The sequence below is a fragment of the Phallusia mammillata genome, chromosome 6, assembly GCF_965637545.1.
Source record: "Phallusia mammillata chromosome 6, kaPhaMamm4.hap1.1, whole genome shotgun sequence".
NCBI lineage: Eukaryota > Metazoa > Chordata > Ascidiacea > Phlebobranchia > Ascidiidae > Phallusia > Phallusia mammillata.
Genome location: NC_137257.1, coordinates 5,026,623 through 5,041,073, shown reverse-complemented (window position 1 = coordinate 5,041,073; position 14,451 = coordinate 5,026,623). Strand labels below are relative to the sequence as shown.

General features: G+C 37.0%; 2 protein-coding genes across 2 annotated transcripts; both read right to left on the bottom strand.

Annotated features, from left to right (window-relative positions):
* Positions 1 to 122: 122 nt before the first annotated feature.
* On the bottom strand, positions 123 to 2,168 carry LOC145231931 (large ribosomal subunit protein eL24-like). Its single transcript, XM_080096394.1, has 4 exons — positions 2,066 to 2,168; positions 1,768 to 1,954; positions 666 to 802; positions 123 to 281 (listed from the first exon to the last, which is right to left on the bottom strand). Exons 1-4 carry the CDS (start codon positions 2,068 to 2,070, stop codon positions 146 to 148), a joined length of 465 nt encoding a protein of 154 aa, XP_079952520.1. The 5' UTR covers positions 2,071 to 2,168; the 3' UTR covers positions 123 to 145.
* A 683-nt stretch (positions 2,169 to 2,851) lies between these two features.
* Positions 2,852 to 14,057, bottom strand: LOC145231928 (mRNA-capping enzyme-like). The gene is made up of 15 exons (XM_080096390.1): positions 13,841 to 14,057; positions 13,107 to 13,190; positions 12,970 to 13,032; positions 12,030 to 12,194; positions 11,427 to 11,584; positions 10,325 to 10,380; positions 9,723 to 9,838; positions 9,205 to 9,373; positions 8,623 to 8,763; positions 7,786 to 7,964; positions 7,229 to 7,298; positions 5,803 to 5,970; positions 5,429 to 5,552; positions 4,770 to 4,862; positions 2,852 to 4,369 (listed from the first exon to the last, which is right to left on the bottom strand). Exons 1-15 carry the CDS (start codon positions 13,960 to 13,962, stop codon positions 4,263 to 4,265), a joined length of 1,815 nt encoding a protein of 604 aa, XP_079952516.1. The 5' UTR covers positions 13,963 to 14,057; the 3' UTR covers positions 2,852 to 4,262.
* Positions 14,058 to 14,451: the final 394 nt, after the last annotated feature.

Below are 14,451 nucleotides of genomic sequence, written 5' to 3'. Positions count from 1 at the left end.
CGATAAGAGCTCCGCTGGTACGTGACCCTGAAGTACACTTTAGCAGCATTTCTCAAAATACAACATGAAAACTGAAACACAATTTTCGGAAACTGCCTGTTAAGAAGTCAAAACAGCAAACATTTTATGAGTAGGATTATTTTATTCATCGCTTTCCGCCGACCCTTGGTGCCTGACTGCGAACATGTTTTGCAGCTTTGCCCTTCGCTGGTGCAGTTTTCAAGCTTGCCTTTTGTACTTTCTTTGCCTGCTCAGCGCTTCTCTTCTTTTCCTTTGCAGCTCTGCAAAAAGGGGATTTGTTATGTCCTAAAACAAAGGTAGTAGTGCAATGATATTTTTTTCTTTTCTTGTTTCAGAAACGAAAGCTCAATAAATCCAACTTATGGAGTAGAATTAATGCTTTGGGATACACAATCCTAGCTTAATATTTTGTTCATTTATGCTTGTTTCCCTTTTCTTTGACAATACTAACTGCATGAAATGCCTTTGGGGCTGCATTTGACAAAGGAATAAAAACATGCCAAAGATTGTGTCCATAAACAAATGGTAACCACCAGTCAAGAACACACAATATTTTGACAAACAGCATCACCAATAATATGTACAGAACATATTTTCTGCACTGTGTTTATCAACAACTTAAACCCAAGTCTTAATTTACATACTTTATTGCCTGTTCCCGTTGGGCTTTTCGTACTTCAGGCTTCTGGTTTCGTTTAGCAAGAATTTCACCCCATGAGGCTCCTTGCACAGCACGCTGGTGTTTAACAGTTTTACGTGAACGCTTCTTCACAACTTCTTCCTGTAAAGTAATATAATAGAAAAACTGTAACTTAACATTTCACTGGGTATATTTTGTGTGTGCAATATATCACATATATAATTTGCAAATCCCAAACGCAAAAAAACATACTTGTTACTACTACAAGTGATCACTGTTACTCTTCAAAAGATTCTGACTGTAACAATCAGTAACATTTTCCTTGTCACATTTATCTTTATGCAAGTGGCTGTTCAATGTATGAATCATCTAAATAATTGGGTTAAAAGTACTGGTAGCCTAAACTGAGAGCAAATCTGCTAACACACAATTTTAACTATCCTGTTCTTAACAGTAGTACACCAATTAAGTATTAATTTTATGAGAATGCTGTTCTGACTGTATTCATAAGAATGCTGTTCTGGCTGGTGACAACTTCAAACTAAATCAACAAAAGGAACAACAAAAATACATTGTCCAACTATCTATATCTAAAACAGAGCCCAAAAATGATTTTTTTTATGTTCGAAAAAAAAAGTAAAACTGAGGAGAAATCCTGTAACACACCAGGAGAAAAAAAATTAGTGCCCAATCACTATATTTGAGTTGTATTTTATACACAGGCATAAAGTGACCTGCACACAGAGCCTTAAATTACTTTGATTCTGAAACAAGTAATTGCCAAATTCCATTGCAACATTTCCAGGAACAACTCTAGTCCCATTACAAAACTGCCAGTCTCAATGGTGTTGCTACCATTAATTTCTAACCTTCAGTACCTTTAATATTTTTAAAATTTTTGCCTACATGAAGATAGTATGCCAGGTAAATTAAAAAATTCTTGAAAATTCTATTTTAAATTTATTGTTTCTGAACAAACAGAAACGTTTGGACATAAAGCCTAAATAAGCGTAGTTTTTCACTATTAATATTTATAACAGGCAAGCACACAGCATATTATTAAACTTTTCTGCAACAAACGTAGTATTTCAGTTTAAAATGCTTACCTGTGTTCCTTTTTTGTGCTTTCTTCTGTACAAAACGGTCCATGCAATCTTTCTTGGGTTTTTCTTAGCGAGAAAGAGAGCTTGGCATTTTCCGTTCAGCAAAAAGAAGGTTTTACCGTCTATCCTGGCATAACGTTTTCCGTGACCTGGGTATATCTTTAGGCCACTGAACTGGCACAATTCGGTCCTACAAAGTATTTTAGATTTAAGAAACTTGTTTGCACTCGTATATACTATCATTCAGAAACAAATATTGCTCAAAAACGGAAGATTAAAACAGATATTTAGTAAAATCTACCTCATCTTGAAGGTCCAATGCCGAAAAGAGAAAGGCTGATTAGGGTCTAGCCCTAATTTCCGTATTTCAAGCGGTACGAAATATGATTTCTCTGTTTTCCACGTGCCGCTAAAAACAACAGATACATTGTATTTTGCTATATACTTGCTGAAACTTGGTCCACAAGTTTAAAGTGCTTTTGACGACAATACAGAACTTTCAACAATTATTTTTGACGTTTTTTAAAGTCCAATAGAAGTTAGGAAATTGCACTCTTTTTTTTTCCTAACGACACATAGCATGAAATATTGTTTTCTAAAAACAAAGTATCTGCAGAGACTCTTGCCAGCTAATTAACATAAATTTGGTAAGATTGCGCTAAAATTAAAAAACGTTTTGACTAAAAGAAACATAACTTAAAACTACCATTACCTTTGGGTGCGGGAATATGTCCTTTCCGCTTTTTTCACATAATGAGTTAGAACTGATTTAAACGAGATCAATTCAGTTCTAAGCAAACTAATCAAACAACCTTCTACACATGTCCCATAGGCTTCAGCCAAACCAATATATGATACACCTTGTTTATGTGGTCCACAAAACAAAACTGGTAAATCTTTGAGCTATGAATTCTGAAGGTAGAAGATGGAAATTTAACCCAGTTCACAAACCGTTTTTACCAGACCAAAATCAATTTCCGTAACCTTCACACCAATTTCTGGTTTGTTATACTCGGTGAATAGAATGCGCATTTGCTCATCATAAGTCCTTAAGGCAGTGGTTCTCAACTCGTTTCAGGCCATGGACCACGATCGCTGTAAAAATAATATTGTGGACCATTCCAATTTTAAACCAGCATTTTGATTTGAAACATACTTCTTTAAAACCGATTTTCAAGAAGTATGCCAAAATTATTAACAATTTTGACTCTTCTTCAATGTATAATATACAATCATCTTCAGTTTATCACCAAATTTTAGTGGACGTACTGCGGACCACCGAGAAAGACATCATGGACCACCAGCTGAGTACTACTGACTTAAGGGGAGTTACAAGGTTCTTGAAAACTCAATTAAAGCAATAAGTGAGTAGAAAGAAGGTGGGTGGGTGTTGCTCCATAAATCCATGTTGTCGTATGAAAACCGGGTACAGTGCGACATTACAAATTTGTACAACAACGATCATACAATAGACAGAAAGCACGTTTTGACTGGAAATGGAAACCACATATAGCTAGAGTTAATTTCTACCATCACAAGTTGTAAGCACCGCTTTGCAGTGAACGAGTCCAAATGTATCACACAAAAATCTACCTCAATGATGAATGACGTGTTGTTGTAGTAAATTTAGATAACATTAGATATAATATTTAGGGCAGAGGTGGGCAACCTTTGTTACTGTAGGGTCAATTAGAAATGTCATAATTGCATCGCGGGCCGCACATGTGCATAACACAAAGTGATTTTGCTTTGTTTCTTACCAAATATGCTTAACTACAAGTATAATTCGTATTTGATTCTAGCCACATTTTGACAGATTGCAGAAAACTAGCACCAGGCGCATTAATCAGCGCAAATATATGTAATAATTGGACTCGTTTGCCAGTAGGCTACTTTTGAAATCCAAGCATCTCTGCGGGCCGCACAACCTTTAATGAAGGGCCGCAGTTTGCCCACCCCTGATTTAGGGCCAAAGGGTTTGTGTACCTACGTGGGATTCCGGTAGATCCGAGAAAGCAAAACTTCTTAATACGTTTTATAGAGTTTTAGGCGTCTGTACCCTAATAATTTCAGGTATCTGTCGGTCCGAAGCACGAAAAGGTCTGCAGACGCCTGACGTCGACTTTAGTCAAATCCGTCAGTGTTGCCTTTTTAAACACTTTGAACTGAAAAAGGTAGTTTCGAAAACCACTGATTTTCTTAGTGGCAATATCATGCTTGTTTACATTTCTATTATTTTTACAGCTTGTTCTTTACTCCTTGGACGTACGTTGTTTGACACAAAGCTCCAAATTGACTGTTTGGAGTTAATTCCCTAAACTCTGGGATTGACCTGCAGTGTCGCCATGCTACGTTTGTACAAAAATGTCAAGGACAGCGCTGGAGATGTGTAGCACAGCTGTTTGAAAGGTGTATAGTATGTAAGATCACTTTGCGATGAGTTTATTGTGGGGCGAGCTGGCAGGTAAAAAGAGGGTGTATGGGGACTCCCCCAAGGGTCAGTGCTTTTTCGGTGGGGTCGTAACAGGAGGGGGCATCAGAAATTCCCCGTTTCTTTGTCGCTTTCGCGGCGGGGCGGAGGATGGATTGGCTGGGAAATGGTGACCTAAACAGAAAACCATTTTAAAAAGTACAAACCTTCATCAAATTACAATTTTGAGCACGACCTATATTCCAGGTTTAAAAACGACAGATTTGATCGTCTTTTACAAGAATGTTTGTGTTTTGAAAACCGGTTAAACCGGATTCGGTTAATCCGGATCTTCGCCTGATTCGGACAAAACTCGAGGTACAAATGATTTGTAATGTGGTAAAACTTTAACTAATCGATATCGGGTAATCCGGATCTTCACTTAATTCGGACAAATTTTGTGAGCCAAACGGGTCTGGATAAACCGAGGTTAACTGTAGTTCACACCCAAATGGCCCAACATTTAAAACACATTTTGAGCAGTTATGGAAATAGCCATTTTCAAGAATGTGGTCGTAACAAAACTATGCTTTACCTGATTGCTGTGATTTTGAAGCACGCGCTTTCTGGTCAATCACACGTAGAAGTATTTCTTTGGTAACCGGGTGTTTAATGCTCTCACAAACAGCTGAAAAAGTTTGCATACGTTAGTTCAATCTTTTTTGACAATTTTTAATGTCGGTATTTGAATTAACACGGTTGGTTAGATTAGATGCCCACTTGACTGGTTCCACCAACGTCCACTTGTAAAGCAAAAAAATCAATTTTTAACGAGTGTTTTCAAAAACTGTTCATAACCAGTTTATTTTTAAAACTTTTTAAAATTAGGCCTTTATCACTAAAGGGCTTGGTACAATAGACGATGAGACGCATTCTTATATATCACTATTAACTAAATTTTGTTGTATATCAATCATGCATATATGGCGTTCTCAGCTACTAGTAAAATTAACAAGTGATTCCAGCTGCACGTTAAGTATTACAAAATGAGTCGGACGCACTGATCTGTTCAGAATCAAAAAACAAATTGGATTCGCTCGCTAGCGCTGCACCAAATAGTTAGGCGGGTCAGACTTTATTTAAATTCGAAAGCCTCCGCAGGTCGCACAGCCTTTAATGAATAGCCCACAGGTTACTAAAGAACTCCTTGTGTAGGCCTTATAAGCACAATTACATGGAAACAATATTTCGTACCCACTGCCGTTGTGTAGGAATTTGGAAAGCTTTTATCCGTTCGTTCCCTCATAAACTTCCACGATCCTTTGTCAAATGTGCACTCGATTATTTTATTGTTGTATTCCTTCAATTCCTTAGTAACCTACAAAAAAATAAACAACAAATTAAAACCTTAGGTTAATTGACTGATGTCGATTAGTTAAAGTCTTACAACATTACAAATCATTTGTACCTCAAGTTTTGTCCGAATTAGGCGAATATCCGGATTAACTGAATCCGGTTTAACGAGGTTTACTGTACATAATTATAATGCAGTACATATCGAAAATTAACATGCATTTAAATTAGAGTGTAACATTATTGGTGCATGTCCATAAAAATTCTTGGCTTACTTTCATTTGTGCAAAAGGCGTATCGAGTTGTCCCACATAAAGATATCCCACAGTAGTTGGCACCAATCCAACTCCCCTTTCTGACTGAAGTTTTAAACGAAAATCGACGCTGTTATGTGATGCCGGTTTCCATTTCAAGATTTCATCATTTCTACCCGGTTTGTATGTCTAAACATAATGCAACATTACTATAAAATACTGGTACCTTTTAGGGATGGGCCGAGCCGAACCTGAATCCGAGTACTCGGTACCGAGCATCGCTGTTTTTGAAGCTCGGTGCTCGGCCGAGCAGTTGCACAAACTGACCCGAGCGTTAAATTTGCATATTCATGCCCTGCTATAACATACGTAACTACTGTTGTAAAGGGTATCCAAGAAGAAAAAAAACGAATGCTTTTTCTAATGTATTAGATGGTGGAAAACGCGTTCTTTATGGGCATGTACAGCTCAATAAAACACCGCCGGTGACGTACGAGACCTTGTAGAGCAAAAACGCAGAAAGGGGATTTTTTGTGACGTCATAATGCACCGAGCGTGCTCGGCCGAGTACCGAGCATTAAAGTGAGATGCTCAGTGCTCGACCAAACAGAACATTTGCAGTTTTGGCACATCCCTAGTACCTTTAACTTAAAAGGAGAATAACGCAAATTGGTGCTTCGTGTATGAAAACTGTAATGAACCTAGAATTCATAAAAAATGGTCATTCGTCTTATATACATCACTCCAATTATCGATAGAACTTTTCCTTGCTTACTATAATACTGATCATGTTGATAAGGCGAAATATCTATTTTTGGCAATGTAGGGACAAATTGCCTGTGTTTTTCATGAGCGAGGTACATAAGTGTACAGGACTGTAACCAAACTACAGAGCTAGATTTGCTGAAACTTTTGAAATAGTACAAAAGTGCTATTTATACCATTTATAAAACTAAATCATAGTACGCCAGGCCTTTTACAGGCGTTGTACCGAATCAGCTGGTCTCCCAAGCATTCCTATATATGGCAAACAGGCTAGAAAAATCTAGCGTGAGGTGGGATTCCCAGCTGATTCGGTATAACGCCTTAAATGGGTCTGGCGTACTCTGATTTATCGATATGTATGCCGTCATTGCAGGTCTGCATCGGCGCTTCCGGGCTGGTCCCAGTATAAATATGTTCATTTAGGGAACTAATATCTATTTGAGGTACTACATCTTAACCCCTGTATCCCCATTTCATTTAACACAACCCCAAAAAGGTTTTTTTTAAATGGTTTGCCATCGCTTTGTTATTAATTTACGCCTAATATTTGGGTAGCTGCAAAAACGGTTCGAAAAGCATTAGCATAACAAAACCTTAAACAACAGGTTGATATTGTATTTATGCAACGTTTCGTTCTTAGAAAAAGCTAACATAAGATAAACCAATGTTAAATTGTACTAACATCAATAGGATGGGCTGACGCAGGTTGAAAGATCAGACCGTCGACTTCATGTGACACCATGCTTTGAAATCTGTTGCATAGAATACAGTGAAACTTCAGAAAATGAAGTTATTCAAAGAAAACGATTTTGACACAAAAAGTAAGTTTAGCAAAAATGTAACAGTGCAAATTGAACCAGAAAAATTAATCTGCGGGGCAAAGTTGTAAGTCGGACAGGGTTCTTCGGGTTAATTTCGATTTTGAGTAAAAAACGGACTTGCCTGACTTTATACTTGGCATCATTTGTGCCGCCATTTTACCAACTTTCGGGCCTAATACGGGCTTTTTTGATATTTTAAAACTGGTTCGGGTGGGGTTTTGGGCTTGTACTTTCGGGTTTGGGCCACAATTTCTGAACGGCTTTATAAAAGCACATCAGATTGGGTTTGCAGGCGAAATCTACTTAATAAAAATACGATCTGACAGTAGTGTTGAAGTAAAAAGGATTTGAAAACCCAAGTCCAGGCCAAACACTAACAGGCAGATTTAACCTTACCATAATCTCACACCATACCTACTTGCCATCCAATAATTCCCGTGACGTATAAATATCCCAGAATTCCTTCTTCCGGATACTGAACGCTTCCCTCCTCTTATCTAGCATGCCTTGTTTCATTTTCTCGTGTCTAGGTCCGATTATTTCCTTGTCGATGCATTCAAGTCGACGCTGAAAGTGGCAATCCCCGACCGGTTGGCCCTGTGAAAAATGAAGCAGTTTATTGGCTTTTTCTAATTTTAATCCCTTTTGTTGCTCCTTATGGACATACACGCTTTTTTCGCAAAGAATTTTGTTCTTATAAGATTGTCAACTGATTTTAACTTGGAAATAAACATTTCCCAAACTTGTGGAACATTAAACTAAGAGCTATGGTTCTTAACCCCGACTCCACGGAATCACACGAGTCCGTGAAAGGGCTTCGTGAGTTCGTTAGTACCTCACGAAAAAAATGTGACATCGAAGCCACGGACAAGTTCGTGAACGGTTTTAGTGAGTCCGCTATCACCTCACGACACATAAATGTACTTTTTCACCCACGGTCCACGGAATCATATGAGTCCGTGAAAGGGTTTCTGAGTCCGGTATCACTTCACGAAACGTAAAAATATTTTTCCCCCGTGTCGAAATCATATAAGTGCGTAGAAGATTTTCGCGAGACTATAAAATTATCGGGTATCATCATAATTATAGATGGACTGCACAAAGACAATGTTTTTCATACATATGTGCAATCAGATTAATGCATCGTTCAAGAAAGAGCAAAAAAAACAATTCGTCCAACAAAGGAACGAATTATTCCTCTTGCAAACAGTGTCACAACATAACTGCATTATTGTGGAAGGTTTAAATATTTTACCACAAACTTGATGATGTCGTAGATGAGATATCTTGGAACTTTTTCTCCATTTACTTGGTCAATGATCATTTCACCATCAACCAGCGTTTCTGTAACTGCGTCGTTCAGGTTTTTGCGTTTTGGAAATTCAAGATTTGAAATCTACAGCACACAAACGAACGAATTTTTGTTTATAGCAAACTTGCTAGCTAAGACGCTTTTTTGCAAATTTGCAACTCTACTTTGGGTAACAAAAAAGCTTTGAATGGAATATTAGTGTGGTCATGCATACCAGCAAGAAATTGTAGCTGCACTTTGCAAAACAAGGATATTATTACAGCACAGTGAGCGAAAATCCCCTACAGGCTGCTGTTCAGAGTAAATGTTAATTATCTGACACAATTATAGTGTGTTTTTTCATATCCAGTATGTTACACCTTAAATATCATAAAATCTCTAGTGGAACATGTTTTAAGTCCGCATTTCCACCAGCTCCAACACAGTGAAATTAAAATCCTGCAGTCTAGGACCCACAAATACGTATATGAAGCATGATTTGAAAGGTTCCACTGGCTCAAATCTTAGCAAAAAGATTCAACTTACTTTAAAGACCGCATTGTCTCTGTCCAGCATGTACACCTGATCCTTTCCATTGATCAGCATCAGATATCTTGCTCCATCTGCTTTCCAGCTCACCATGTATGATTTCTCTGCCACAAATTGAAGATTGGTCATCGTCATGGAAACAGGTTGTGCTCCAGGAAACCCTTTCCTGCAAAGATAAGTTAAACTAAAAAATATTGTGTCTTTGTTGAAATTCTCAGTGGTTCCAAACTGGGGAGTAATTTTAAAAATTGGGGGAAAGAATTTGCGTTATTTTTTTCATGTGGTTTGTAAATAAGACACTTTAGCTTTCAAATATACAGGTCTGTAAAATTATTAAAAGCAACAAATTTAAATGATCTTTGTATGGTTTACCATCTACCATGTAGTATATTATGGAGAAATGGAAATGTTCTAATTGTTAGGGGAGGAGTTCTTATAAAAAAGGTTGGGAAACCACTGCTGTAGCCAATCTTTAGTCGAAAATCGTAACTGAAATATGAAATAAAACAACATACTTTCTCCATCCACACATGTTCTGAACAAGTTGCTGCACTTGTCTGAGTGTGGGCTGAGTAGAAACCTGTTCCACTCCTGGGATATCGAGGCCCTCTAGAAACTGCTTTCTTTTCACCTATAGCAAAATTATTCAAAACCAAGCTTCAGAGGTTATAAACAACTATGTCAGGTTACACAACATTCTGCAAATGGTTTCATGCCCTTTTTTGTACAATCCAAGTATATATAAGAGGGTTTCATTTAAGTTGGGCAACACATCACTACTTGGCAGTGTATGGAAGATGACTTTAAGTATACACTTTCTACCTACAAGGTTTTGACAGTTTTTAGTTAATATAGTATATCTAGCTGGTTCGCACCGGTTCTAAACAACTGCCTCACAAATTTTATGAGATCAGCGAACCGGATAGCATTACTGGTTACTAGCAATGGACTTTTTGTAACATAACCAGCTGAAAAATATGACTTTTGTGATTGTATCAGCTGACAAAAAATTTGAATTCCACCACTTAGCATACCATATTCAAAATTGATTTGTTGACCTTGTAACATGTCATACAAGTATGCACAGAAGTACAAACCATTTCTTATTCAAACTTACATTAACTTGGACTTCATGAGGTTGTTGGGATATTTGGTTTCCATCGTCGTCAACACCTGTTAAGGTGACAACATGGTTTAGTGTTACAAGTATTGTTACAGTATTACGATATGTTCACTTAACGATGTAACAAAAGGATGTAACATAGACCAGACAGTAAACAGTCATAATATTTACACATAAATGCAATTGACAGTCTTTCTTTAACTCGAAAGGTAGCCTTCTTGTATGTTGTCAATTTATATATTCTTTATCCTATTTACTGATTTACTATAGCACAGTGGTTCCCAACCTTTTTTGTTACATTCCTCCCTTCGCCCATTTTCGAACTATTCATTCCTCCCCATAAGACGAAAAAATACAACATAAAAAATTACAGCAATTTATTTCACATTACAACTCAATGCGAAATTTGCTCTTGTTTGCGCTCTGAAAGTAGCAGTTTGTGACAGTGCACTTAGGCTACAGCTAAAATCTACACAAGACAATGATACGTAACTAAGAATCTAGTTTCATTACATATACTGTTTACTAACTGTAAACTGTTCAGTTGTTAAGGAACTATGCAACAGCCAGACTGTCAAGAAACAAAATGCTAAAACAATGGACTTTGTTACTACAATAATCGAATAATTTAAGCGCATGAAACGTAGCATGCGGCCGTATATACAAGTAGGCCTTATAATTAGGGGTGTCTATTTCTGAATCCTTTACAACCGGTTCCAAATGTGAACTGCATACAAATTATAATGGACATCAATGTATATACAAAAACATTCTGAAACATTTGTAATGCAAATTTTTTTTTACAGTTTTTTTGAAATTCCTTCCCTGAACTCATAAAATTCCTCCCTAGGGAGGAATTCGTCCCCGGTTGGGAACCACTGCTATAGCATATTAACCATAATATGACCTACTAACTTGATTGTTTCTGCAAGCAAAAAAGAATGGGTCCCAACACACAAGGATAGATTATTATCAGTATGCATATGAAGTGACTATTTTCAGATTCCGTAGTGCAAATAAGTAGAAAGTATCAACCCAAACTTAGATCACATTTGTAAACTTGCAGTTGAAAGTAAACGTAAGTATCAGTAGTTACCTGTTGAATCATCAGATTCTGTGTGCCAAGTGGGTAATGGTGGAGCAGGTGGTGCATCTTCACGCACACCATATCGTGCAAATAACTCCTCGATGTAATGTCCCTTGATAATTCCAGGTGGGCGGGCTTGGGCAAAAGCAGAAAAAGCTGCTTCAACACTATGGAAATGTGTACTATTAGTATCAGCAAGCCAGGAATGAAAGAAATGCTATGGAACTCATAATACGAATTAAAATCACTTATTGCTGCTTTAAGTGTTGCAGTTTCAATTTTGTTGTAATTTTTTTCTAAATTCCTAATGTTTGTGGAAACCTCTGATTTTTTACTTTCAAAAGTTCAATTTTACAAACAGTTAGGTTGTTTGCAAAAAGATTTGGAGCCACTTGGTCAAGTGATTTTATTACAACACTGCTATTTATGCTTATTGTCACACCTTTTTGTTTTGTGTGCATTATGCCAAGATATACCAAATGTATATGCACACACGTATTTACTGTATACAGTAAAATGGTCTCACTTTTAAATTGATTTTTATTTTATTTTAGGAGCAATCTAATAAAATAATGTGGTTGTATTCAAGGTTTGTTTCATTCAAAAACTTACCTCCAATCAAGCTTTTCAACAAGATATGCACACACAAGAAAACCAGTCCTGTTATAACCATGAGTGCAGTGAATGCCAATAATCGACAAAGGATGTTTTCTTATGATGCGATCACACAAATCAACAAACAATTTTGTTGAGTGTTCATCTGGACATTCTCCGTGTCTGTGTACAACAAGATTATGGTGATTTCAATAAAACAAGAAATTAGTTTTTTTACACTTAACTCAATATAAATGATCCCATTTATTCCCATTTATTCGTAAAATGTGTTCAACAATGAAGGCTTTACAAATCTCAAACAATATGTACACTTAAAATGCATCAAGACAATAAATGATAAGTATATAGTTGTTACTTATTAAGTATGTGCACTAGTGATGGGACAAGTACCCGGTACTCGTTATCGAACGATTTCAGTGGTATCAATACTCGTACTTGGTATCAAAATATTTTGTCTCAGTTTTCGATACCAACGTGCGAGTACCGAAGGCCGATTTGCACCATAAGAATACGGGCAACTTTATGCCAATATTTGTTTCGGACAGCACAAAATTGGAAAAAAGTTCCGCCAGTTTACATATATGTTTTTCGCTATCACGTGAAGATTACATTTTTCGGCATGTGTGTGTGCACGCCTGTACCCCGACCATGGCACATAAATTAGCCAGTGATATACAACTAAGTACAACACTACACTTATAGTACTAGAGTACTCGGTAATCGTACTCTGTATCGAAGGTATATACATGTGGTACTCGGTATCGGTAACGGTACTCGCTTCAAACCTGGTATCGTCCCACCACTAATGTGCACTGATTCCTGATAATTACATATTCCAGTTAATTGCATAAAAACTTTACAGATTAGGTATACTGATAACCAAATTTGTTGATAAATGCTATGTTACTGAAATGCTATGTATCAGAGCTGTGCTTACCCTCTGCATGAAATTTTCTGATGCAGGATACCTTTGTCGGTAAACTTTCTTTTGTCATAGAACCTAAAAAAGGAGTTTTCAAATTGTATGCTTTGACTTACATACATTACATATTTGAAAGGGTCTAGAAGTTTTACCTTGTAGTGTTGGTGAGGTCAATCACCAGTGACAATTGCACTTTTAATCCAGCCAAATACATAAACAGCATTTCTGGATTGAACCTAATGATCAAAACACACAAGTAAATATATTATTTTATAGTGTAAATTCGGCACTTAATACCAAGATTATTGGATTAGTTGCATCAATGCCTCTCACAGTGTCTTATTTGTATATATTACTTGATGAAATATTTCCTCCAAATCATTTAGAGCAAATCTTAGCATCTTTGTACAGATGATTTCAGTTAATTGCATAATCTGTTAGCCAAGATTTTGTTAAATGGATTATGCAATTAAATGGATCTCTTAACAAAAGGCTGCAATTGGGATTAATAATGTTTATGCAATTAATTGGTTTCTGAGATTAACCAGATTCAACTGTATCACCAATGATAACAAACATATATGGTTATAAAATGGGGATTTACTTATGGACCAGTCTGCAGAATGTGGCAGGTGCAAGCGCAATTTTTTTAAACAAATTTTTTTAGCTTGCCAATTTTTTGGGTTTGCATACGGAAATTTTGCACCAAAGGCATTTAGTTGGCCTGTCTTGACCTGTTTTATTTGCTTTGCGCCTGCTGAAATTGGTCTTGCATGCGCGCCCGTGGGACATGTAGGTCCTGCACGCCTGAGATCTTGTCTGGAACTGCCATGTTCTGCAGACTGGCTTATGGAAAATGCAAACAAAAAAGTTGTTCAAAACCAACCTGCATTCTTCTGGTACATCTGCATCATATTTTGCATCCAATGGTGTTTTAAATGGGAGAAACTTCTCTGCAACAAGAGTTCCTTTGCGAGGACAGTTAAGCCATCTTGGGGGGACTGCCATTGCACATACACACAAATCAGGTGTAATTTGGAAACGACATTATTTTGTAATGCAAGTATGCAATAAACTATGCAGCTATTTCGATAAATACGTGTTATATGTTTTATTCATTAAATATATAGTAACTTGACATAGTTTAATCTCCAGTTTTAACCCTTCTCTTTCTGAAAGATACAGCAACTAGCAACAGCATTTCATACACAAACTGATTTATTAGACTGCAGTTCAGACTTAGTAGAAAATACGTAAAAAGTTTTTACACAACATTTCCAAAACTTACTGTCCAGTGTCGAGCATTTTGCAAACTTTATAACGGTACGTTAAAGTGCGTCTGCTATTGGTACTTTAAAGGAACCTATTGAGAGCTTCAATAAAATACTTTTTTCATCGGTATTGCACATGCGTTTTAGGGCCTAGAGCAGTGGTTCCCAACCTTTCGTGGACCGTGGCCCCCTTAAAGTAACTTTTTGGCCTCGTGGCCCCCTTCAA